At 48.9% G+C, this 26,725-nt stretch overlaps 1 protein-coding gene across 1 annotated transcript in view; it reads left to right on the top strand.

The window, feature by feature from the left end:
* SWAP70 (switching B cell complex subunit SWAP70) overlaps nucleotides 1–19,720 on the top strand; it is a 124,654-nt gene extending 104,934 nt beyond the window's left edge. Inside the window, exons 10-12 of the mRNA XM_068260998.1 lie at nucleotides 1,765–1,963; nucleotides 3,390–3,486; nucleotides 19,026–19,720. Coding sequence (XP_068117099.1) covers nucleotides 1,765–1,963; nucleotides 3,390–3,486; nucleotides 19,026–19,138 — 409 coding nt within the window. The 3' untranslated portion in view covers nucleotides 19,139–19,720. The remainder of the gene's footprint in view (nucleotides 1–1,764; nucleotides 1,964–3,389; nucleotides 3,487–19,025) is intronic.
* Nucleotides 19,721–26,725: the final 7,005 nt, after the last annotated feature.

The following is a 26,725-nucleotide window of genomic DNA, read 5'->3' as shown; positions in this document are numbered from 1 at the left end:
ACGGCGCCTCCTCAATAGGGGGCGTCATGTGAACATGGCAGCGTCAGGTTGTGCACGCCTGCGTGATCTGGTTGGGTCACGCGGGTGGGCGGGGCTCTTCTCGGCGTTGATGCGGGGAGCGGCCGGGGACTACGCAGTTTTTCTGCGCAGCACCACTACGGATGAAGCGGGGAGGAGCTGGCCTGTGATTGAGTGACACTGGCTGTGACCGGCCAGGTGCACGGTCCGGGCTGGCTCCCCCGCTGCTGAGAGGCGGGATTTTCGCCCATAACGTCAGTTTGTGTGTCCCAGTGCGTTTTTAGCAGGGGGATGAGTGTTTTTGCTTGGGACCCATGGCGACAGGTAAATGTGATCTGTGTATTTTCTGTACTGTGTTGCATTTATCAGCATTTTATGATACCATCACACTGCAAGGATCTGTTTACTTATGGTAATTTTTCTGTGCAGCAGCTGCATCTGATGAGGAAGGGGAGTGGTTCATTGATTCATTGATTGAGTGGGGTATTGCTTATAAGAGGTTCTTCACTATTTTACATGTTGTCACCATTCTGTGTTTTATTGCCTTGACAAAGGGGACCCTGCGTGGCCCCGAAACGAATCGTTGGTTGATGGAATGGCCTGTGTCACGATGTTTTGATTAAATTGTGAACTTGGTTCATACGCAGTGTGCGGATTTTCTGGATTCTTCTATATCATGCACTAATTGTGCCAGAGTCACAGACAACATCTAATTAAAATGTTTTATGGCATTTCCCCCATTACCTTCAATAAAATAATTTTTCTGCACAAGCAGAAAACAATGACCTAAAATAAGTTTTGTTTGATTAATTTAACTAGGGTATTGGGGTTGTCTTTTGCTTACCCTATTTTTGTACTTTATTTTTGCTTGTTGGGTGCTTTGAAACGTTTCAATCCTATATCGGACTATGCCCGTCATTGACCTTTCCCCCCATAGGTCCAATGTTGGACATAGTCTGACATAAGAAAACTGTCTGGCACTAAAAGGCGCTGTTTCCGCATAACATCCAGCGCTGTGTCAGCCCCTTCAGATTAAAGTGTTGGACTTGACATGACACTTTGATTGCCGCTGATCCTTCACTGCTCTGTCACATAATATGAATATTATGCTGATGGAATTTGGGCTGTCATTAGTGGCGCCAGCATGGTGTCCCCCTACGTGGATCAAAATCGGACGTGGGTGATTGTGAAATTGGATTGGAAAGGATTAACATTTTCGTAAGGTAAGAAAACAGAAAACTTTTTTTTATCAAAAGTGGGGAAGAGTTAGAAACCTAAAATGTTTTTTTTTTTTCGTGGCCTTGTTCATTACATTACTGTATATTCGAGCAGATAACCTCTCTAACCTGCAGATTGGCCGAAGCTGTAAAGTGAACTCAACTATTAGTTTATTCCCTCTGATAAAGGGGTTTACCCTTCAGATCAGGTGTTTTTGTGGCTACACTTGTTATGGGTGTGAGGATTTTGATGTCCACATTGTTTTATGACCCTTGCAAGATGGGCCCACAGGCTGTGAGTGTCATTAGGGGTAGGCAAGGGAAGGGGTGTGAACATTGTTGGGTTTTGCTGGGGGGCCCATGATTTGTAGTTAGGCCCCTGACAAAGGATTTTTTTTTGTTCCATGTAGAACAAAATTAGCATCAGTCCCCTGAGAAGTGTTTTGCCTTCTTTAGTTAGAATTTGTTCTATCACTCAGATTACTGGACCTGTCTCAATGTAGCTTACTCTGTCCGGTACCATTTCCAGGCTCCTAGAAGAGGAAGCTGCCAAGCGGGCCATGCTGGAGAAGCTCCACCAGGAGCAGGAGATCGCCATCAAGATGACAGAGGCTGAGAAGAAGGAGCTGGAGACCATCCGCGAGGAGAAGGACAAAGCCCTGGAAGAAGCCATGCAGCAGCTGGAGCAGCTGGAGAAGGAGCGAATGGCAGCTCTGCAGAAATATGAGGTGAGCATCACACACTAGAAGCTCCCTATTGTGGAAAGCCTGACTTTTTAAGGTTCTCCATGTCTGGAGAACATAAGTGATTCGGAAAACCTAGCCTGCATTTTTTTTAGTATCTTCTAATAATTTTGGAGCAGACACTAGATTTCTCATTTGGGTTATATCAGACCATAGTCAAGATTGAAAGAAGGTAATGAAACAGTGTCCATGTAATTGTAGGTCATATGCACGAGTGCGTATTGCAGTACCACTGTGTGAGTTGGGCGCCGGGTGGTGCCAATAGTAGAAATTATGGTAATTGACATTACTAATATTTATGATAGAGTTACCCAACCCCCAGTCTCACACTAATCGTCCCCTCCTAGTGCCTAACAGTAAACCCCACCTAATGCCTAACAGCAACTCTGCTGCTCCTAGTGCCTAACACTAACCCCCCCCCCCCCCACCCATTGCCCAACATTAACCACCCCTTCGAACTGCCTAAAACTAACCCTCCCACCTAATGCCTAACACTACCCCCCTCCTAGTGCCTATCACTAACCCCCCTTATTATGTAACACTATCCCCCACCTAATGCCTAATGCTAACCTCCTCCTCCTACTATGTAACTAATCCCTCAACCTAAAGACTAACACTAACCCCCCTCCTATTGCCAAACACTAACCCCCTCTTAATGCCTAACCCTCCCTCCTGATGCCTAACACTAACCCTCCTTCATAATGTCTAACACCAACCCTCCCTCCTAATGCCTAACAGTTACCCCCTTTCCTAATATGTAACATTAACCCCCTCCGAATGCCTAACACTAAGCCTCCTTCCCAATGCCTAACACTAACCCCCCCCCCCCCTATTGCCTAACACTAACCTCCCCCTCCTATTATGTTACACTAACCCCTGGCACCCAAATGACAACTATTTGTAGCCGATTGTCTACAAAATAGATAGTCGGCTCCACTATTACTGTAGCTGATCGGTTGCTATTTTTAACTCACCGCCAGGGTGCCCAATTAAGGATAATTTCCATTGGTGCCTATTAGAATCCTGCCTATCCCAGCACCCAAATGACCTGATCCAATATGCACTGCACACCTCCGTCATGAACATTTTTGCAATAATTCTTCTTGGATTTATTATATACGTTCTCACTGTAAGCACATGTATGTGACTACAACTGGGATTTCACAACCTTTTAGAAATCTTCATTCTAATCTGACATGATGCAGGTGAGGGTTGAATAAGGTCAGGTCAGGGTTGATGTTGTCTACTGCCCTCTAGCTGTAAAGAACGGTAGTATGTCTACCTCATGGTGCCCTCAGCCTTATCTCTCCATTTTACAACCTAATTTCATTTGCGTCACATCAGACAGGAACCAGACTGTCTTTCTTGCTTAATAACAATGTTTTATACTAGTTTCTTTTTATCCTTGCAGCAAGTGAAATGCAACCTTGTGGCAGCAACAAGTAAGACGAGGAGCTGGAAGGACAAAGTGGCGCAACATGAAGGCTTAATTCGGCTAATACAGCCAGGTATGCAGTGGCTGCTGTGCAAGATGTGGCATGGAAAGAAATTCATTTTTACTTTTATTATTATGTATTGACTATATAAAGCGCCAACATATTATGCAGTGCTGGACAATACATACGATGGTACAGATGTAACGGAACATACAGATGTAACGGAACATGGTTATACACCATAGGACAAAGTTATACAAGTCAAACGGTACAAATAACATGATCATGCTATTTTGGGCTGGTTAGATATGCCCAATAATACAAGTATGAGGCAGTCATAGGAAAGGAGCACACAATCATGTAGAATACACTAGGGAAGGGAGGACCATGCTAAAGGCTTACAATCTAAAGGGAGGAGAGATGGACACACTAGGTAGGTCGGTAGAATAAGTATTCAGTAGATAGTTACTGTGTGGTAGGGGGTAGGTAGGCCATCTTAAAGAGGTGGGGTTTGAGGGCTTACTTGAATGTAGTGAAGGAAGGGGCGGTGGAAGGGAGTTCCAGAGGGTGGGGGCAGCTCTTGGGAAATCCTCTAGGTGCGCATGGTAGTAGGTAATGCGTCGAGCAGTTAGGTGAAGGTCATTGGAGGACCAGAGTGGGTGGCCTGGTGTATACCTGAGAACAAGCTTCGAGATGTAGGTAGGGCAGATTTTGCGCACATATTTATAGGCCAGGCACAGATTCTTGAAACTTATCCTCAACCGGATAGGGAGCCATTGCAGGGATTTACAGAGGGGGGATGTGGATGCGGATCAGTGAGAAGAATAGATGAGTCTGGCAGCCGTATTCATAACTGATTGAAGGCTGGCAATGTGGTTCAAAGGGAGGCCAGACAGAAGGGAGTTGCAGTAATCAAGAAAGAGGCGCATCTTGGAGATATTGCGCAGGTGGAAATTGTTGTTTTGGATGTGGGGGATGAGGTAAAGGGCAGAGTATAGGGAGATGCCCAGGCAATGGGCCTAGGAGGTTGGACGAATTTTACTTATGTTATGTTGACAAATTCTGCAGCGCTTCACAGAGAACTCAGAAAAGTGTTCTCTCCCCCAGTCTAATACTTGAAACACAGTCATTCTTATATATAAAGTTGTGGGAGTGTCATGTAACACTGTTGCCTCTGGAGCCATGTGGCCCTCTTACACCTTCCTTATGGCCTCTAGAGGCTGTAAGATGAGTGGGCAGCATGGTGACTAATTGGCAATCATGGAGGCCTGAAAAACCTGGGACATTCCAGAAAGAGCGAAAAAGTATAGGAAAGACCAGGAGCCCTTTATGGTGTAGTGCAGGGGTCCCCAACCTTTTCCGGCCCGGGGACCATTTACTGACCAAATTTTTCTCCGGGGGGATGGCGGGTTAGTGCGCGCGCGACCTAGTGGAAAGTGTCGTGCGCAGCGGGTTACGGTGGGAGGGGCTGGGGTGCGGCGGCATAGCTAGCATAGTTGCCCCAGTATAGGGAGTTTAGTTGCCCCAGTATGGCTAGTATAGTTACCCCAGTGTAGCTAGTATAGTGCCCCAGCATGGCTAGTTTAGTGCCCAGCATGGCTAGTATAGTGCCCCAGTGTAGCTAGTATAGTGCCCCAGCATGGCTAGTTTAGTGCCCAGCATGGCTAGTATAGTGCCCAGCATGGCTAGTATAGTGCCCAGCATGGCTATTATAGTGCCCCAGTATGGCTATTATAGTGCCCAGCATGGCTAGTATAGTGCCCCAGTATGGCTAGTATAGTGTCCCAGTATGGCTAGTATAGTGCCCAGCATGGCTATTATAGTGCCCCAGTATGGCTATTATAGTGCCCCAGTATGGCTATTATAGTGCCCAGCATGGCTAGTATAGTGCCCAGCATGGCTATTATAGTGCCCCAGTATGGCTATTATAGTGCCCAGCATGGCTAGTTTAGTGCCCAGCATGGCTAGTATAGTGCCCCAGCATGGCTAGTATAGTGCCCCAGCATGGCTAGTATAGTGCCCCAGCATGGCTAGTATAGTGCCCCAGCATGGCTAGTATAGTGCCCCAGTATGGCTAGTATAGTGCCCAGCATGGCTAGTATAGTGCCCAGCATGGCTATTATAGTGCCCCAGTATGGCTATTATAGTGCCCAGCATGGCTAGTATAGTGCCCAGCATGGCTAGTTTAGTGCCCAGCATGGCTAGTATAGTGCCCAGCATGGCTAGTTTAGTGCCCAGCATGGCTAGTATAGTGCCCAGCATGGCTAGTATAGTGTCCCAGCATGGCTAGTATAGTGCCCAGCATGGCTAGTATAGTGCCCCAGTATGGCTATTATAGTGCCCCAGTATGGCTAGTATAGTGCCCCAGTATGGCTAGTATAGTGCCCAGCATGGCTAGTATAGTGCCCAGCATGGCTAGTATAGTGCCCCAGTATGGCTAGTATAGTGCCCAGCATGGCTAGTATAGTGCCCAGCATGGCTATTATAGTGCCCCAGTATGGCTATTATAGTGCCCAGCATGGCTAGTATAGTGCCCAGCATGGCTAGTTTAGTGCCCAGTATGGCTAGTATAGTGCCCAGCATGGCTAGTTTAGTGCCCAGCATGGCTAGTATAGTGCCCAGCATGGCTAGTATAGTGTCCCAGCATGGCTAGTATAGTGCCCAGCATGGCTAGTATAGTGCCCCAGCATGGCTAGTATAGTGCCCCAGTATGGCTATTATAGTGCCCCAGTATGGCTATGATAGTGCCCCAGTATGGCTAGTATAGTGCCCAGCATGGCTAGTATAGTGCCCAGCATGGATATTATAGTGCCCCAGCATGGCTATTATAGTGCCCCAGTATGGCTATTATAGTGCCCCAGTATGGGTATTATAGTGCCCCAGTATGGCTAGTATAGTGCCCAGCATGGCTAGTGTAGTGTCCCAGCATGGCTAGTATAGTGCCCCAGTATGGCTAGTATAGTGCCCAGCATGGCTAGTTTAGCGCCCAGCATGGCTAGTATAGTGCCCAGCATGGCTAGTATAGTGCCCCAGTATGGCTAGTATAGTGCCCCAGTATGGCTAGTATAGCGCCCAGCATGGCTAGTATAGTGCCCAGCATGGCTAGTATAGTACCCCAGTATGGCTAGTATAGTGCCCCAGTATGGCTAGTATAGTGCCCAGCATGGCTAGTATAGTGCCCAGCATGGCTAGTATAGTGCCCAGCATGGCTAGTATAGTGCCCAGCATGGCTAGTTTGTGCCCCAGTATGGCTAGTATAGTGCCCCAGTATGGCTAGTATAGTGCCCAGCATGGCTAGTATAGTGCCCAGCATGGCTAGTATAGTGCCCAGCTATAGCTATTATAGTGCCCCATTATGGCTAGTATAGCGCCCAGCATGGCTAGTATAGTGCCCAGCATGGCTAGTATAGTGCCCAGCATGGCTAGTATAGTGCCCCAGTATGGCTAGTATAGTGCCCCAGCATGGCTAGTATAGTGCCCCAGTATGGCTAGTATAGTGCCCCAGTATGGCTAGTTTAGTGCCCAGCATGGCTAGTTTAGTGCCCAGCATGGCTAGTATAGTGCCCCAGCATGGCTAGTATAGTGCCCCAGTATGGCTAGTATAGTGCCCAGCATGGCTAGTATAGTGCCCAGCATGGCTAGTATAGTGCCCCAGTATGGCTAGTATAGTGCCCCAGTATGGCTAGTATAGTGCCCAGCATGGCTAGTATAGTGCCCCAGTATGGCTATTATAGTGCCCCAGTATGGCTAGTATAGTGCCCAGCATGGCTAGTATAGTGCCCAGCATGGCTAGTATAGTGCCCCAGCATGGCTAGTATAGTGCCCCAGTATGGCTAGTATAGTGCCCAGCATGGCTAGTTTAGTGCCCAGCATGGCTAGTTTAGTGCCCAGCATGGCTAGTATAGTTCCCCAGCATGGCTAGTATAGTGCCCCAGTATGGCTAGTATAGTGCCCAGCATGGCTAGTATAGTGCCCAGCATGGCTAGTATAGTGCCCAGTATGGCTAGTATAGTGCCCCAGTATGGCTAGTATAGTGCCCAGCATGGCTAGTTTAGTGCCCAGCATGGCTAGTATAGTGCCCAGCATGGCTAGTATAGTGCCCCAGCATGGCTAGTATAGTGCCCAGTATGGCTAGTATAGTGCCCCAGTATGGCTAGTATAGTGCCCAGCATGGCTAGTATAGTGCCCAGCATGGCTAGTATAGTGCCCCAGTATGGCTAGTATAGTGCCCAGCATGGCTAGTTTAGTGCCCAGCATGGCTAGTATAGTGCCCAGCATGGCTAGTATAGTGCCCAGCATGGCTATTATAGTGCCCCAGTATGGCTAGTATAGTGCCCCAGTATGGCTAGTATAGTGCCCCAGTATGGCTAGTATAGTGCCCAGCATGGCTAGTTTAGTGCCCAGCATGGCTAGTATAGTGCCCCAGCATGGCTAGTATAGTGCCCAGCATGGCTAGTATAGTGCCCAGCATGGCTAGTATAGTGTCCCAGCATGGCTAGTATAGTGCCCCAGCATGGCTAGTATAGTGCCCAGTATGGCTAGTATAGTGCTTCAGCATGGCTAGTATAATGTCCCAGCATGGCTAGTATAGTGTCCCAGCATGGCTAGTATAGTGCCCAGTATGGCTAGTATAGTGCCCCAGTATGGCTAGTATAGCGCCCAGCATGGCTAGTTTAGCGCCCAGCATGGCTAGTATAGTGCCCAGCATGGCTAGTATAGTGCCCCAGTATGGCTAGTATAGTGCCCCAGTATGGCTAGTATAGCGCCCAGCATGGCTAGTATAGTGCCCAGCATGGCTAGTATAGTGCCCAGCATGGCTAGTATAGTACCCCAGTATGGCTAGTATAGTGTCCCAGTATGGCTAGTATAGTGCCCAGCATGGCTAGTTTAGTGCCCAGCATGGCTAGTATAGTGCCCAGCATGGCTAGTATAGTGCCCAGCATGGCTAGTTTAGTGTCCCAGTATGGCTAGTATAGTGCCCCAGTATGGCTAGTATAGTGCCCAGCATGGCTAGTATAGTGCCCAGCATGGCTAGTATAGTGCCCAGCTATAGCTATTATAGTGCCCCAGTATGGCTAGTATAGCGCCCAGCATGGCTAGTATAGTGCCCAGCATGGCTAGTATAGTGCCCAGCATGGCTAGTATAGTGCCCCAGTATGGCTAGTTTAGTGCCCAGCATGGCTAGTATAGTGCCCCAGCATGGCTAGTATAGTGCCCCAGTATGGCTAGTATAGTGCCCCAGTATGGCTAGTTTAGTGCCCAGCATGGCTAGTTTAGTGCCCAGCATGGCTAGTATAGTGCCCCAGTATGGCTAGTATAGTGCCCCAGTATGGCTAGTATAGTGCCCCAGCATGGCTAGTATAGTGCCCAGCATGGCTAGTATAGTGCCCAGCATGGCTAGTATAGTGCCCAGCATGGCTATTATAGTGCCCCAGTATGACTAGTATAGTGCCCAGCATAGCTAGTATAGTACCCAGTATGGCTAGTATAGTGCCCAGCATGGCTAGTATAGTGTCCCAGTATGGCTGTTATAGTGCCCCAGTATGGCTAGTATAGTGCCCCAGTATGGCTAGTATAGTGCCCAGCATGGCTAGTATAGTGCCCAGCATGGCTAGTATAGTGCCCAGCATGGCTAGTATAGTGCCCCAGTATGGCTAGTATAGTGCCCCAGTATGGCTAGTATAGTGCCCAGTATGGCTATTATAGTGCCCCAGTAAGGCTAGTATAGTGCCCAGCATGGCTATTATAGTGCCCAGCATGGCTAGTATAGTGCCCCAGCATGGCTATTATAGTGCCCCAGTATGGCTAGTATAGTGCCCCAGTATGGCTAGTATAGTGCCCAGCATGGCTAGTTTAGTGCCCAGCATGGCTAGTTTAGTGCCCAGCATGGCTAGTATAGTGCCCCAGTATGGCTAGTATAGTGTCCAGCATGGCTAGTATAGCGCCCAGCATGGCTAGTATAGTGCCCCAGTATGGCTAGTATAGTGCCCCAGTATGGCTAGTATAGTGCCCAGCATGGCTAGTTTAGTGCCCAGCATGGCTAGTATAGTGCCCCAGCATGGCTAGTATAGTGCCCAGCATGGCTAGTATAGTGCCCAGCATGGCTAGTATAGTGTCCCAGCATGGCTAGTATAGTGCCCCAGCATGGCTAGTATAGTGCCCAGTATGGCTAGTATAGTGCTTCAGCATGGCTAGTATAATGTCCCAGCATGGCTAGTATAGTGTCCCAGCATGGCTAGTATAGTGCCCAGTATGGCTAGTATAGTGCCCCAGTATGGCTAGTATAGCGCCCAGCATGGCTAGTTTAGCGCCCAGCATGGCTAGTATAGTGCCCAGCATGGCTAGTATAGTGCCCCAGTATGGCTATTATAGTGCCCCAGTATGGCTAGTATAGCGCCCAGCATGGCTAGTATAGTGCCCAGCATGGCTAGTATAGTGCCCAGCATGGCTAGTATAGTACCCCAGTATGGCTAGTATAGTGTCCCAGTATGGCTAGTATAGTGCCCAGCATGGCTAGTTTAGTGCCCAGCATGGCTAGTATAGTGCCCAGCATGGCTAGTATAGTGCCCAGCATGGCTAGTTTAGTGTCCCAGTATGGCTAGTATAGTGCCCCAGTATGGCTAGTATAGTGCCCAGCATGGCTAGTATAGTGCCCAGCATGGCTAGTATAGTGCCCAGCTATAGCTATTATAGTGCCCCAGTATGGCTAGTATAGCGCCCAGCATGGCTAGTATAGTGCCCAGCATGGCTAGTATAGTGCCCAGCATGGCTAGTATAGTGCCCCAGTATGGCTAGTTTAGTGCCCAGCATGGCTAGTATAGTGCCCCAGCATGGCTAGTATAGTGCCCCAGTATGGCTAGTATAGTGCCCCAGTATGGCTAGTTTAGTGCCCAGCATGGCTAGTTTAGTGCCCAGCATGGCTAGTATAGTGCCCCAGTATGGCTAGTATAGTGCCCCAGTATGGCTAGTATAGTGCCCCAGCATGGCTAGTATAGTGCCCAGCATGGCTAGTATAGTGCCCAGCATGGCTAGTATAGTGCCCAGCATGGCTATTATAGTGCCCCAGTATGACTAGTATAGTGCCCAGCATAGCTAGTATAGTACCCAGTATGGCTAGTATAGTGCCCAGCATGGCTAGTATAGTGTCCCAGTATGGCTGTTATAGTGCCCCAGTATGGCTAGTATAGTGCCCCAGTATGGCTAGTATAGTGCCCAGCATGGCTAGTATAGTGCCCAGCATGGCTAGTATAGTGCCCAGCATGGCTAGTATAGTGCCCCAGTATGGCTAGTATAGTGCCCCAGTATGGCTAGTATAGTGCCCAGTATGGCTATTATAGTGCCCCAGTAAGGCTAGTATAGTGCCCAGCATGGCTATTATAGTGCCCAGCATGGCTAGTATAGTGCCCCAGCATGGCTATTATAGTGCCCCAGTATGGCTAGTATAGTGCCCCAGTATGGCTAGTATAGTGCCCAGCATGGCTAGTTTAGTGCCCAGCATGGCTAGTTTAGTGCCCAGCATGGCTAGTATAGTGCCCCAGTATGGCTAGTATAGTGTCCAGCATGGCTAGTATAGCGCCCAGCATGGCTAGTATAGTGCCCCAGTATGGCTAGTATAGTGCCCCAGTATGGCTAGTATAGTGCCCAGCATGGCTAGTTTAGTGCCCAGCATGGCTAGTATAGTGCCCCAGCATGGCTAGTATAGTGCCCAGCATGGCTAGTATAGTGCCCAGCATGGCTAGTATAGTGTCCCAGCATGGCTAGTATAGTGCCCCAGCATGGCTAGTATAGTGCCCAGTATGGCTAGTATAGTGCTTCAGCATGGCTAGTATAATGTCCCAGCATGGCTAGTATAGTGTCCCAGCATGGCTAGTATAGTGCCCAGTATGGCTAGTATAGTGCCCCAGTATGGCTAGTATAGCGCCCAGCATGGCTAGTTTAGCGCCCAGCATGGCTAGTATAGTGCCCAGCATGGCTAGTATAGTGCCCCAGTATGGCTAGTATAGTGCCCCAGTATGGCTAGTATAGCGCCCAGCATGGCTAGTATAGTGCCCAGCATGGCTAGTATAGTGCCCAGCATGGCTAGTATAGTACCCCAGTATGGCTAGTATAGTGTCCCAGTATGGCTAGTATAGTGCCCAGCATGGCTAGTTTAGTGCCCAGCATGGCTAGTATAGTGCCCAGCATGGCTAGTATAGTGCCCAGCATGGCTAGTTTAGTGTCCCAGTATGGCTAGTATAGTGCCCCAGTATGGCTAGTATAGTGCCCAGCATGGCTAGTATAGTGCCCAGCATGGCTAGTATAGTGCCCAGCTATAGCTATTATAGTGCCCCAGTATGGCTAGTATAGCGCCCAGCATGGCTAGTATAGTGCCCAGCATGGCTAGTATAGTGCCCAGCATGGCTAGTATAGTGCCCCAGTATGGCTAGTTTAGTGCCCAGCATGGCTAGTATAGTGCCCCAGCATGGCTAGTATAGTGCCCCAGTATGGCTAGTATAGTGCCCCAGTATGGCTAGTTTAGTGCCCAGCATGGCTAGTTTAGTGCCCAGCATGGCTAGTATAGTGCCCCAGTATGCCTAGTATAGTGCCCCAGTATGGCTAGTATAGTGCCCCAGCATGGCTAGTATAGTGCCCAGCATGGCTAGTATAGTGCCCAGCATGGCTAGTATAGTGCCCAGCATGGCTATTATAGTGCCCCAGTATGACTAGTATAGTACCCAGTATGGCTAGTATAGTGCCCAGCATGGCTAGTATAGTGTCCCAGTATGGCTGTTATAGTGCCCCAGTATGGCTAGTATAGTGCCCCAGTATGGCTAGTATAGTGCCCAGCATGGCTAGTATAGTGCCCAGCATGGCTAGTATAGTGCCCAGCATGGCTAGTATAGTGCCCCAGTATGGCTAGTATAGTGCCCCAGTATGGCTAGTATAGTGCCCAGTATGGCTATTATAGTGCCCCAGTAAGGCTAGTATAGTGCCCAGCATGGCTATTATAGTGCCCAGCATGGCTAGTATAGTGCCCCAGCATGGCTATTATAGTGCCCCAGTATGGCTAGTATAGTGCCCCAGTATGGCTAGTATAGTGCCCAGCATGGCTAGTTTAGTGCCCAGCATGGCTAGTTTAGTGCCCAGCATGGCTAGTATAGTGCCCCAGTATGGCTAGTATAGTGTCCAGCATGGCTAGTATAGCGCCCAGCATGGCTAGTATAGTGCCCCAGTATGGCTAGTATAGTGCCCAGCATGGCTAGTATAGTGCCCAGCATGGCTAGTATAGTGCCCAGCATGGCTAGTATAGTGCCCAGCATGGCTAGTTAATGCCCAGCATGGCTAGTATAGTGCCCCAGTATGGCTAGTATAGTGTCCAGCATGGCTAGTATAGCGCCCAGCATGGCTAGTATAGTGCCCCAGTATGGCTAGTATAGTGCCCAGCATGGCTAGTATAGCGCCCAGCATGGCTAGTATAGTGCCCCAGTATGGCTAGTATAGTGCCCCAGTATGGCTAGTATAGTGCCCAGCATGGCTAGTATAGTGCCCAGCATGGCTAGTATAGTGCCCCAGCATGGCTATTATAGTGCCCCAGTATGGCTAGTATAGTGCCCCAGTATGGCTAGTATAGTGCCCCAGTATGGCTAGTATAGTGTCCAGCATGGCTAGTATAGTGCCCAGCATGGCTAGTCTAGTGCCCCAGTTTGGCTAGTATAGTGCCCAGCATGGCTATTATAGTGCCCCAGTATGGCTAGTATAGTGCCCAGCATGGCTATTCTAGTGCCCCAGTATGGCTAGTATAGTGCCCCAGTATGGCTAGTATAGTGCCCAGCATGGCTAGTATAGTGCCCAGCATGGCTAGTATAGTGCCCCAGCATGGCTATTATAGTGCCCCAGCATGGCTAGTATAATGCCCAGCATGGCTAGTATAGTGCCCCAGTATGGCTAGTATAATGCCCAGTATGGCTAGTATAGTGCCCCAGTATGGCTAGTAAAGTGCTCAGCATGGCTAGTATAGTGCCCAGCATGGCTAGTATAGTGCCCAGCATGGCTAGCATAGTGCCCTAGCATGGCTATTATAGTGCCCCAGTATGGCTAGTATAGTGCCCCAGTATGGCTAGTATAGTGCCCAGCATGGCTAGTATAGTGCCCAGCATGGCTAGTATAGTGCCCAGCATGGCTAGTTTAGTGCCCAGCATGGCTAGTATAGTGCCCAGCATGGCTAATATAGTGCCCCAGCATGGCTAGTTTAGTGCCCAGCATGGCTAGTTTAGTGCCCAGCATGGCTAGTTTAGTGCCCAGCATGGCTAGTATAGTGCCCCGCATGGCTAGTATAGCGCCCAGCATGGCTAGTATAGTGCCCCAGCATGGCTATTATAGTGCCCCAGCATGGCTAGTATAGTGCCCCAGTATGGCTAGTATAGTGCCCAGCATGGCTAGTATAGTGCCCAGCATGGCTAGTATAGTGCCCCAGTATGGCTAGTATAGTGCCCAGCATGGCTAGTATAGTGCCCCTGTATGGCTAGTATAGTGCCCCAGTATGGCTAGTATAGTGCCCAGCATGGCTAGTATAGTGCCCAGCATGGCTAGTATAGTGCCCAGCATGGCTAGTATAGTGCCCCAGTATGGCTAGTATAGTGCCCAGCATGGCTATTATAGTGCCCCAGTATGGCTAGTATAGTGCCCAGCATGGCTAGTATAGTGCCCAGCTATAGCTAGTATAGTGCCCAGTATACGTAGGTGGTGCCCCCGCTTATGTTACCTTATGAGCAAACGGGCAGCCGCTTCCGGATTCCCCCAGGCGCCGCTCTCCTTCATGCAGTACTATCTCCTCCTATAACAGCAGCGAGTCTTGCGTCTGCTGTAAGGAGGGAAGGAGGCGGGGCAGCGGCTTCCTGTAGCGGCGATATGCATCGCCGCTACCATGGGAACCGCTGCCCCGCCTCCTTCCCTCCTTACAGCAGACGCAAGTCTCGCTGCTGTTATAGGAGGAGACAGACCAGCCGCAGCCCAGCTGGAAACTGCCAACGGACCGGCAGTGGGCCGCGGCCCGGTGGTGGTGGACCACTTGGGTAGTGTGTCATGCAACTGGTATAAATAAGACCAATAAAAGTGGTGCTCACAAACTTGGGTTGAAGAATGGCAACCATGGTATATAAGCGTTGGGTGTGATGTATACTGAAAGAGCCAATTTAAAGCAAACCTGAAACGTTTTTAAAATAATAAAAACATACTTATCTAAGGAAGGGAAAGGATCTACAGGACCCAGACCCAGAGTTCCTCTCACGGTCCCCTTGTTCCAGCGCTTGTCTCCCCCATTCAAATCTCCTGCCACAGGAGACTTCAGAAGTCTTCGGGAGCCGAGTGCCACTGAAGATAGGCGGCAGGGCCGGAGCTACCATAGGAAAAAATAGGCAATTGCCCCAGAGCCTGTAGGGGCCCCCAAGTTGTCCTTCCCCATCTTAACTGTTGCTCCCCAGGGACTCTGCAGAGTCTGTTAAGTTGGGAGGTGATTGGGGGAGGGTCAGCAGCCAGCTCAGGGGCCCAGGAGGGAAATTTGGCTGCAACAAAGGGCCTCTAATGACGCTTTTTGGTCGGGGGTGTCTGTTGGGGGGCCCCCAGGGTAATTTTGCCCTAGGGCCCAATTGTTACTTGAACCGGCCCTGATGGGTGGCTCCATACTGCTCACGTGCGAGTGCGCGAGACAGCATGCTCATGCATGTGCTCTACAGAGTCGCCTGTCTTCAGGAGCAGGTCTGTGTTCAAGGGGAGGCCTGTCTTCAGGAGAGGCTCCTTAAGACTTCTGAAGTCTCCCGCGGTGTTAGCAGAACTGCTGTCGGGGGTGACAGCGCTAGAACGAGGGGACCAGGAGAAGAACGTGAAAGCTCTATAGGACCCAGAGCCTTCCCTCTGTTTACGTAAATATGAATAATGTGAGAGAATTTTACAAAAAAAGCTTTGTGGATCAGGCCCAATTATATACTGTATATATAGCCAGACAGTATATTCAGGAACCAATCTGCTTATTCAGAATGGCATACTGATTACAGTGTGTGCATATGCAATGTTTCAGTTAATTCAGGAAATATTCAATCAATAAAACACATTTTAGCAATGCAGTGTCACTTCCCTTAGCTGGCCAGCTGCTATACAAGTGTGAGGTAAAGTCAGTTCAGCTACAAGTAGGAATTATTCATCAATAGAATACATCATCAATAGGGAGTCATTTCCAGTCATTCAAAGTGTACAGTGGACCGCTCCACAGTTCTGAGGTGATGAAGAAATTAAAGAGAAACTGTCACCAAGAATTGAACTTCATCCCAGTCAGTAGCGGATACTCCCTTTCCCATGAGAAATCTTTTCCTTTTCACAAACGGATCATAAGGGGGCTCTGTATGGCTGATATTGTGGAGAAACCCCTCCCATAGTTTGATGTCAGGACCATGGTTCTGACATCACACTGTGGTGAAACCCCTTCCACAGTGTGATGTCAGGACCATAGTTCTGACATCACACTGTGGGAGTGTTAGAAAGTGGGATTCGTAATTTAAGAACAAAGTCTTTCAGAGACCAGAGTAAATCATTTAAAAGGATGTGGTTGTTTATTTAACATTATTGATCTTCCATGAATATTCAAAAATAAATCAATAAAGGTACAAATCTTAGTTACATTATAAATGATTACAAAAGATGAACAAATTGATTGCTGAGTAATCTGCAAGTATATTAATAAAAACTTATTGTATTGGCTTGTATGTCTGCATGTCTATTGATGTGTCTGTGTGCATGTGTGAGTGTAAATAAGTGGAGGGACAAGGGGAGAGACAAGAATGAATCATTCCCGCCTAAAACTCCTTACATAATGAAATAGGAGGCTCCCATAATGCATTGCGATCCTATTTCTGGATTGGTCTAATTAAATAATGCTATGGTTTCTATTTGCTGACTTCCATACCTAGCTATTTCAGTTAACTGTTCATTTATCCCAAAGCGCATGGTCAAACTAGTTAAATCCAGAATTCTAACAGCTTCATTGTACTGCTTTGGACTAGTGGCATAATGGGATACAGCTGTCTGACCAGCTTCTAGCTGAGGGGGATGGTTATCCTATACATACCATTGCTCAGAATTCCTAAGAGCAGACCTATTGTCTATAGAATTACCACTCCAGCCTTGTACGCCTATGCTATATAATAGAAGCAGTCTTATCAATATAATTTATCTATAGCTTTGATATCTCAATCGCGTCATATCCAATATAGATAATTATTCTTCTCATCATAGCTGGGCCCAAGCTATTCAGAGAATTCAAATCATCACATATTTAGATTACTTGATTAAAATATTAAAACTACTTATTACAGGGAGCCTTGTTGCATTGTGGGAAATTGTTTCCAACTGCCAAAAAAGCGAGCAGCATCTCCATTGACATCACCTGCCAGCAGTAAAAATGTCACCATGTGATAAATGTCAGAATGTAAATCAGGGAGAGGAAAGATTTTACAATGGGCAAACATTGACTAAATCATTTATACATAATTATTGTAAAAATGAAGCACGTTTATATTACATTATTTTCACTGGAGTTCCTCTTTAAGTTTGTCCAAAGACACATCTGTTCCTTAATTGTAATAGACAATTAACAGCTGCGCTATGCCAAAAATACAGTCTCTTTAACCAGTAATCTTCCTCTCTCCTGGACTTCCACCAAAAATCACTTGCAGATAGTCAACAGGTACACTCACCAGATACACTGGCTCTTATTACAGGAGTCAGTGTTAGCAGCGAAGGGTCTCAGCCCCCTTCTTGGCTCTCTGGCTTCACCACTCTTCTATGCGCCCCAGCAGCTGAGTTCACATCACACCAGCCCCCACTACAGAGGTTTTGGCCGCTCACACAAGCCCCCACTACAGAGGTTATGGCCACTCAAACAGATTCCAGTCCTCACATGGACAGACAGCGTGCTTCACCAAACTTTTAATCCTCAAAAACAAGCATACACACTTCGCATAGCGTAATACTGTTTAATAAAATAGAGTTAAAAACATCCGTTGCACTCACAGTATGCGGCAGAAGTTCACAGCATAGAGTTTTTTGGACGGGCTCTCCCCCGTGCGCCACTCCGGATTGGCGCTCTGCTGGCAGCCGGACCCTCCACGCTAGATCCCTGATTCGTCCTGTGGTGTGTAGTTCCTCCTCTGGCAAAGCGACCCCGCCGTACACGTTTCGAATGTCAGTTCTCATCAGGGGCGTGGGGACGCGTGTGCTGCGTGCCATTATATATGCCATTATCGGAAGGCCCTTCTCTCCTACTTCCTAGTTGCATTCCACACGTAACCATTCAGAGGAAGTACTCGTTAGTGCCATCTTTGTGGATTTTGGGCTAATTGTTAGAACAGTAGTACTGCGCCTGCGCAGTCCACTCCGGCCCACGTGGTGGTGATTGACAGCGCCGCTCACGCAGGCGCAGTACAGAGCGACCTCCAGGTCGCTCTGACGTCATCGCCGGGGACCGGGACTAACCTGCGGCGAACGGCTGCTGGCAGAGCTGCGACGAGGGACGTCCTGGGAGCTTGGAGCTGGAGGAAGCCCCCGGTAAGTACCACTCATTTTAGCATTTTTCCCCTGACAACTCCTTTAAAAACAGTTTAAAAGGTAAGAGGAACTCATCTCAGGATGACACATAGTTTACAGTAAAAAAAAAAAAGTAGTTTATTTGTAAAAAAAAAAAAAAAAAAAACACTAGACAACGCATTTTATAGGAGTCAACCCGCTTCCTCAGTCAAAACAGTAAATAGTGTTTTGGGGCAAGTATCGCACAGCTTGGGTGCTCCAAGCCGTGCGATTCTTGCCCTGAGTAATTTACAGTAAGTGTTTTAAAGTTGTTTTTTAAATGATAAATCCACTGTCCTTTTGGGCTGTAATGTAAACAACCTGCTTTTACTTATCTAAATCAGTTAATTAAATGTGTTAACCAGCTAGCTAGAGAGAGAATTTTAACATGCCCATACATGCATCAATTTCCCCCTCATGCAGAAAACCCATCAATCATCACTTTCTGATCAGAATATAATCGAATTCCTTCCACACAGTACATTTATTCTCAATAGATTATCGCAGGAAATGCAGCATTATACAGTTTGATGCAGTGCGATGTTATGACCCATCGATCGACAGCCACTTTTACTCTACCCCGACTGACCTATATTTTGTTGATCAGTCAGTACGATACTTCCAATCAATATTAGGCCAGAATTGGTTGGAATTCGTTTGGCCAGATATGTTGGTGTAGTAGACTTCAGGCAAATACACCAGCAGATGCAGTACATGCAGTAAGGTAAAATAGGGAATAAATAAATTTATTGAAAGACAAGAGTGGCGGCGAGACTGAGGGGGAAACGAACATTTTTAGGGGAACAGTGGTGGGGGAGTAAAGCTTCCCTCAATAATAGCTGAGTTGACAAAGTTTATTGTGTCTATCAACCGAAACGATCGCTGAAGGTTGTTTTGAGCATCAAAGGTCTTTAGCATTTACATAGCTAAAGATGCCTGTACCAGAATCCAGTAAAATATAGTAGGATTAATTAATTGTTTTAAAGTAACAACACTATTGCTTTGTTACTTTTTTTTAGGATCCAAAAATCCTGGGCTTATTACAAACTGGGGACCAGCTTCCTTCACCCAAGGAGAACTTGAAGTAATAGAGCGAACGTGGAAAGAGAAGAAGAATGCCGGTACAGACTAGAACCCACAAAACCCAGCATAACTTGGAGCAGAAGATACTACAGAAGCAAAAATTCGGATTGAGTTTTTAACACTGGGAGGGTTTATAAATTGTTGTTGAATTTTTATTTTTTTTTGAAGTTGGGTTGACGTCAAAAAGGGAGATCTTGACAACTCCAATGAGTTACCATAATTATCAGGAACTTCTAGATCTTGACTTTCTAGAGCATGTAAGAACTGCAGTTTTCTAGAGGAACTTCTTGGATTAAACACCTAACAAACTATTCATTCTCCAGACTTGGACCAACAAGTCTTCTTCTCCAGGACAGAACATCATGGCTCAAAGCCTATACTAAACCCGCTAACAATGACGTATAAAATAGGCACAGAGATCTCTTTTGTGTTTCACATATGGGACTTGTTCATGCTTTCTGTACTTCATTCATTTCAAATAGAAGTGCAGAATTCTAATACGTGTGTGGAATAAATCCCGTGAGGATAGAATCATAGAAATGCTGTTGGATTCCTTTAGTGAATCAGATTATGTCACAACTGTTACATAAAATGTCATTTACAGATTAAACAACGTTGTTTTCATTTTCAATTTTCAGTTCATTTAAATCAAAGCTGAACTAAGTTTTCCCCCACACTGAAACCATCTCTGCTGTGTTCTACCTACCCAAATGCCATGATTTAATTATCAGACAGTGTCTGCTCACTTTGCTGGTCGGAGCTTTAGCATCAACTCTTTCTGTTGCCTTACTTTTTTCATCTGCATCCCCCCCTAAAAAAAAAGCAGATGGTTCCTGAAAGACCTTTAAAACTTGCTTAGGGCAATACAAGAGACAGATTCTCCCAACTACTTTAAATTCAACCTATTTTCCTGGTGCATTCTGGATCGCCCCTAGAGGAAGTTTAGTAGGACGTGGTGGACAGTGCTGCTCGGATACCGTTTTTCACTATCTGGAACTAATTTGGATCAAGATATCCCTCTATCCGATCCGGGTCGGATATCTGGATCAAAAATTTTCCAAACCGACCCCAGTATCCGACGGATTCAGATATCCGGATTGAAAACTGGAAGTGGCCTTTAAATTGCTTTAAAAACATATTTTAGGGGTATATGAGGCATGTCGCATCATTATTTTGTAAGGGGACACACTAATTGATGATGTGGGGACTTAAAATCCCCCCCCCCCCCAAAAAAAAATGGCTGTTAATTACCATCAGGACTAGGTTCCAGGAAGCGGTCATACTGCCGCAGTTGGGGCCTCCCCACAACTTGGACAGCACGAACACCTCCCAAACAATTACACAGCTATTGTGTTCATATAATAGCTATGGCACCTAGTGTTGGTACCACGGCACAGGTAAAACATTAAAAAAGGAGAGGTTCCAGGAAGCGGTCGTACTGCCGCAGTTGGGGCTTCCCCAGAACTCGGACAGCACAGACACTTCCAAAAAAATTACATAGCTATTGTGTTTAGATAGTTCACCATGGCACTTGTAGGTACCATGGCTCAGTAAAAAATTAGGAGAGGTTCCAGGAAGCGGTCGTACTGCCGCAGTTTCGGCCTCCCCACAACTCGGACAGCACAGACACCTCCAAAAAAATTACACAGCTATTGTGTTTACATAGTTCACCATGGCACTTAGTGTGTTGGTATCACGGCTGTAAAAAAAAATTTGAACCTGGCTTAAAGAGAGTCTGAAGCGAGAATAGATCTCGCTTCAGACCTCATAGCTAGCAGAGGCATGCGTGCCCCTGCTAAAACACCGCTATAGCGCGGCTTAACGGGGGTCCCTGTCCCCCGAAACCCCCTCCGTGCAGCGGGGGAGCGCTTCATGGTTGGGGCAGGGCTAACCGCCGCAGCCCTGCCCCATGCGCGTCTGTCAGACGCGTATCTCCGCCTCTCCCCCGCCCCTCTCAGTCTTCCTTTACTGAGAGGGGCGGGGGAGAGGCGGCGATGCGCGTCTGATAGACGCGACTGGAGGCAGGGCTGCAGCCGTTAGCCCTGCCTCCAGGAAGAAGAATACGAGCAACCATTTTCTGACCAACTTTTGCGGGGGGTGGGTTGGGGGTGAAGGGACCCCCGTTAAGCCACGGGATAGCGGCGTTTTATATATATATAAGACCTGAAGCGAGATTTAGTCTCGCTTCAGTGTCTCTTTAATCAAGGTGGAGTCAGGAGATTGTGGTGGTAAAGGGTGGTGAAGCAGGCATAGTGATTCCCACTAAGCCACTTCATTTCCCCCTCTTGCCAACAACAGGGGCCAGGAACTCACCAACCGCCCAAGCTTGGTTCATTTTTTAAAAAGTCAGTCTGTCCACAGACTGGCTGGACAAACAAGAGCGCTTCTCAGTGACCACGCCACCGGCCGCACTGAAGCACCTTTCTGACATCATGCTGGAAGGCGGGCAGGACAGCACTTTCAGGGCGTACTGCGCCAGCTCGCTCCAGATATCCAGGTGCTTACCCAGTACTCCAAGGGGTCCACGGGGTGTCAAACCCGCTGTAGGACCCCATATAGTCGGCCACCATCCGGGTCAGGTGCTGGTTCTGGCTTTGAGAGTCGGATGCTGCTGCAGGCACCTCCTCTGTAGGCAGCGGTACTGGCGTGGCGTAGAGCGCCTTTGTCAGAGACAGCAGGTTTGTTGGGCGCCTGTTGTTGCTGGATGCAGGCACCTGCTGCTGTGCTGGCTGGACTGTGACAGCAGGGGGGGTGGGAGTCTGGGGGAAGGCTTCCTCCAAGCGCCGAACCAGAATCCGCTGCAAGTCCCTGATTTGGCGCACAGGGTCTCCTACAGGCAGGAACTGAGCCAGCGTCCCCTTCAGCTGTGGGTTCAGCATCAGGGTGATCCAGATGTCCTCCCGAGCACGCATCTGCTTCACCTTTGGGTCTTTGCGCAGGCACTGCAGCATGTGCACTGCCATGGGGAAGAGGGCTGCCATCTCTGCTGACCCATCATCTTCTGGCCTGCTGACAGTGCTGTTCTCCTCCTCTGATTCCAGAGCCTCATCTTGCTCTCTCCAACCCCGCACTACTGCAGCTGCACTCTGCTGTGCCCCCTCCTCTTCAAGGTCAGGGACCTCCAAGTCCTCCAACTCCTCCTCATGCTGCACAGAGGTGGACTGCGAAGGTTGCTGCTGCTGCTCCTGCAGCATCAAGGCTTCCTCTCCCACTTCCAGCAGAGCATTGAGGGCCTTTTCCAGCATGCACACCATGGTCACCCACTCACACAGCGACGCATGGTCCCGGCTGACCATGTTGGTGGCCTCCAGGAAGGGTGCCAGCACCAAGCACACCAGCTGCATTTTTCCCCAATCAGCACTGAGGATGATGTCCGGGAGGTGGGTGGTGCCGGTCCTGGACAAGTTGGCCTCCATGGTGGCTTTGGCCAGGTAGAGGTTGACAGCCCGCCTCTGTTCAACCAGACGTTCCAACATTGCCAGGGTGGAATTCCAGTGTGTTGGGACGTCTATGATGAGCCGGTGCCATAGGAGGTTCAGCTCGACCTGCACGGCTTCCAGGGATGCTGTGACACCACCCGAGCGGCAAAAATGACCCACTGTTTTCCTTGCCGCTCCCAAAAGAGTGTCCATCCCCTGGTAGGTGCGCAGGAATTTCTGCACCACCAGGTTCAGGACGTGGGCCAGACATGGGATGTGGGTGAGGTTTCCCCGGTGGATGGCAGTAACCAGGTTTGCCCCATTGTCGGCCACCACCTCTCAGAGTCTGAGGCCTCTGGGGATCAGCCAACTCCTCTCCTACTCTCGGAGCTTGGCCAGGACGTGGTCTGGCGTAAGCTTGTTTTTCCCCAGGGTGACCATCTGCAGCAGCACTTGGCAGTGGGCCTTCAGGCTGCTGCTGAGGCGGGGGTGTTTGGCAGCGGGTTTGCCGGAGGATGGAACCGGATCAGAGCTGGAACCTGCTGCACTTCCCCTGACCCTGCTGCGGGGTGGCTCCACCCACTGGGGTGATGATGCTGCTGTCCCCTCCTCATCCCCTTCCACCAAACTGACCCAGTGTGCGGTGAAGGACAGATAGCAGCCTGTCCTGAACCGGCTGCTCTATGAGTCCATTGTCACATGGCTGCGCGCACCCACCGCATGGTCAAGCCTACGTTCCACGTTGGCCTTTACAAGGCGGTGCAGTGCTGGGATGGCCGTGCGGGTGAAGTAGTGCCGGCTGGGGATTGGCCAATCCGGTGCTGCGCACTGCAGGAGTGCACACATCTAGCTTCCCTCCTGCACAAACGAGTACGGGAGGAGCTGGGAGGACATGGCCCGTGTAAGCAAGCTGTTCAGCTGGCGTATGCGACGGCTGCTGGGAGGCTGAGCCCTGACCACAAAAGAGTCACACGGTAGGGTCTGGTGGTGGTGGCATTTTTGGCTTGCACGGGAAGCCGAGGAGGGAGCAGAGGAGACCACTGAGGAGGACTGGCTGCCTGAACAGGCCTCAGTGTCAGCAGGAGTGGCAAAGGGGGTTATGGTGCTCTGACCACTGCAAGGGCCAGCGCCAGCTTCCTTCAGCCTCTTGAACTCCAAATGCTCCGTTTGGTGTTTATTGGCCAGATGGTTGATGAAGCTGGAGGTGCCATAAGTGGAGGGGTTAGACCCTCTGCTCAGCTTCACATGGCATACATTGCAAGTTACAAACTTGCTATCAAGTGAGGGCAGATGGAAAAACTGCCATATTGGGGATTGCAGTTTGCCCTTACGTCACTCAGAATGGAATTCTGATGCGGATTTTCTTCCAGTGGTGGTTGGGGCCTGGGGTTGAGTAGTGCGGCTGGTGGTAGTAGTGCCACTGGTAGATGGAGCAGCAGACTGTGGGTCACGCATTCCATGCCCACTGCTGCTCCTGCCAATCCCTGCAATGCTGATCCTGCGTGCCAGAACCACTGAATCCTCCTCCCCAGAGTCAGAGCTGACATCCCCTCCGGTCGCTGGTAGTCCGGGTCCTTCACCTCATCATCAACATCAAACTCCCCCTCCTCAAACAACTGCTGGGATGATGAGCCCGCCTCAAACTCCTCTTCTGCTGACACATCATGGACGGGCTCATCCCCAACAATTACTGTCAGCATCTCAGACTCTTCCGCAAAGCCAATTTTGCTCCGAATGTTTTCTCTAGGGCTGGTGGTGGCCTCACTGGCCTGCTCGTCGTCATCCACCATCAGCTGCATCACAGGTGCGGCGTCTTTCTCCTCCAATTTGCGCCGCTGACTCTGCTTGAAAATGTCCGCAACACGCTGCTGTGTCTCTGCAGCGTGACTCCCCCTAACAGCTGGACGGCCAGTGGGTAGCGGCGGAATGGAGACTGATGCGGCAGAACTGCTGACGGAGGCCGCAATGTTGCTCCCTCTCCTCTTGGCCTTGCTGCCCCTCCCCCGGCTGCCAGTGCCAGACATATTACAAGACTGTTGATGACATCACAGATGATGTGTGGAGTACTTGTACTTTATTAGCGGCGGCGGACCTGGACTGTGAATCAGCACGGAGTGACAGACAGCAGAGTACAACAAGACACACTGACACTGCTCAGTCAGCAGCACAGCAGCTGCAGCATAGCAATAATCTGTAGTAGCAGCTAACACAGTACTACTCTCACTCTAACAACTAATAGCACTGCAACTACACAATATAACACAATAATCCTACCTACCTAACTACTAAGGCTAATAGCAGGTCAGCCAGCAGCAAGGAGCCTGAACTGTGTGCACGCACAGCAGCACACACAAAGACACAGGACCTAACTAGCAGGCACAGGCAGCTGCTGCAGTTGAAAGACTGACTGACAGACTGACACTAACAAACTATACACAGACTAGCTAACTACAACACAGTAAAACAATAGTGTAGAGAAGGTGTTTAAGTGTAAAAATGCTTAGTTTATCACTCAGATAATGCACTTGCTTCAGCCAAACACACTGGAGTTGTCTCTCAGTGGCAGTTACAAAGCAAGGATGAAATTCTCATCATGGCCCCCTCCTTATATACAGGCGGGACTGGCCAAGGTTCCCCTCTGTGATTGGTTGCCTGGGCTTAGGGTGGGAGCACTTTGATTGGCTGAATGATGTCATGGACGTCATCTCCATGGTAACAGCACCCGGATCCGGATATCTGCATGATATCCGTAGATATCCGGGCATGCGACCAACTATCCGCAGATAGCTATCCGGATTTGGGCCCAGGTATCCGAAATCCGAATCCGGTCGGATAGCTAAAAAAGTTCGGATTATCAGGGTTATCCGGAATCCTGATGAGCAGCACTGGTGGTGGAGAAGGAACTGTTGGCATTATACCAGTCTAATTTCTGTTGTCATTTTGGATATGGAGAACTATAGATTGGAGTCCTTGAGGCAGCTCAGTGACCAGACCACTTACTTACCACAGAATTTGATTTACAACTTTCTCTTGTGGAAACTGTGGGAGTGTTCAAAACAGAGTATAGCATCATTTTTGAAAGTGGGGCACCTGGTAACTTAAATTTGTATCACCTTACCAAAGTACACAAACCTGTCATTCCCCCGTGGGCAGGCCAATCGATGATGGTATTGGCTCTCTGGGGGTACGTCTGGCGGACTGGTTGGACTAACACCTTCAGCCTCTGGGGTTTGCTGGACCTCATAAAGGAGACCAGACATGACCCGTCAAGCCTGGAGAACTTCTACTGGTCAGCTTATTATACCTGAATAACAATGGATATTAGGGCCCTGTATTCCCCCATAGCTTGGTAAAGGTAACAACAGAATTTCTTTTATCCGATAATTAGTTCTGTTCTACCTCCAGAGGTGGGGATCATCTATAGGGGCCAGTGTAGTGCAAACAGATTTCCAATAGATTCCAGCATGCCAGGTCTACCTTATGTATTGTATTATCCCCAGGCCTGGGGGTGAGAGTTGCAGGCTCACCTGGCCGCTGTCATCAGTACATGGTACAGGCAGGGCTCTATGGAGAAAAATGAGGGGCACAGGAAGAGGCACGCCAGCAGACAGGTGAGCCTTCAACACTCACCACAGCTTGAGGGTTACATATTTAACATGGGGGGAGACCAGCCTAAGGGTCTGGCGGTCATTGACAAAAATCAAACTGGCAAATCAAGAACCAGCACAGCCCTTCCATAAAACAAGTTCTGGATCCATCACCAAGTAACTCTGATGTTAGTTGTCAGGAACCGGCCCGCGGCACGCCTGCATATACGGTTCCCGACTGCGGGTTTGACCAGATCAAGCGGGGAGCAGCCTTATTCGAGCTAAAACAAGGCTGGGACCCCTCAGGACACCTCTCACTGCCACCACTAGCTGTTCGCTAGACACTTCCACTCTGCTGTCGAGTCCTCAGTGCGCATTCCGCGTTTTCGTATTCGGGTCAGCTTTGCGCTTAGGCCGAATATGGGAACGCCACGCACCCACACACACACACACAGTTGCAATCTTACACTGTAGTGAAGCAGAAACCCACTAACAGTCGTTCCGAACAATACTGTTAGCCACTCTGCTGTCGCTACTTGCACTGGCGTTTTTCGTACGTTGGGTCAGCTGCGCGCTTTAGGCCAACGTATGACAAACGCACCCACTCAATGCAATTACAATTTCATATGG

Source organism: Hyperolius riggenbachi, chromosome 11 (assembly GCF_040937935.1).
Source record: "Hyperolius riggenbachi isolate aHypRig1 chromosome 11, aHypRig1.pri, whole genome shotgun sequence".
NCBI classification, from domain to species: domain Eukaryota; kingdom Metazoa; phylum Chordata; class Amphibia; order Anura; family Hyperoliidae; genus Hyperolius; species Hyperolius riggenbachi.
This window is presented reverse-complemented; position numbering and strand designations above follow the sequence as displayed.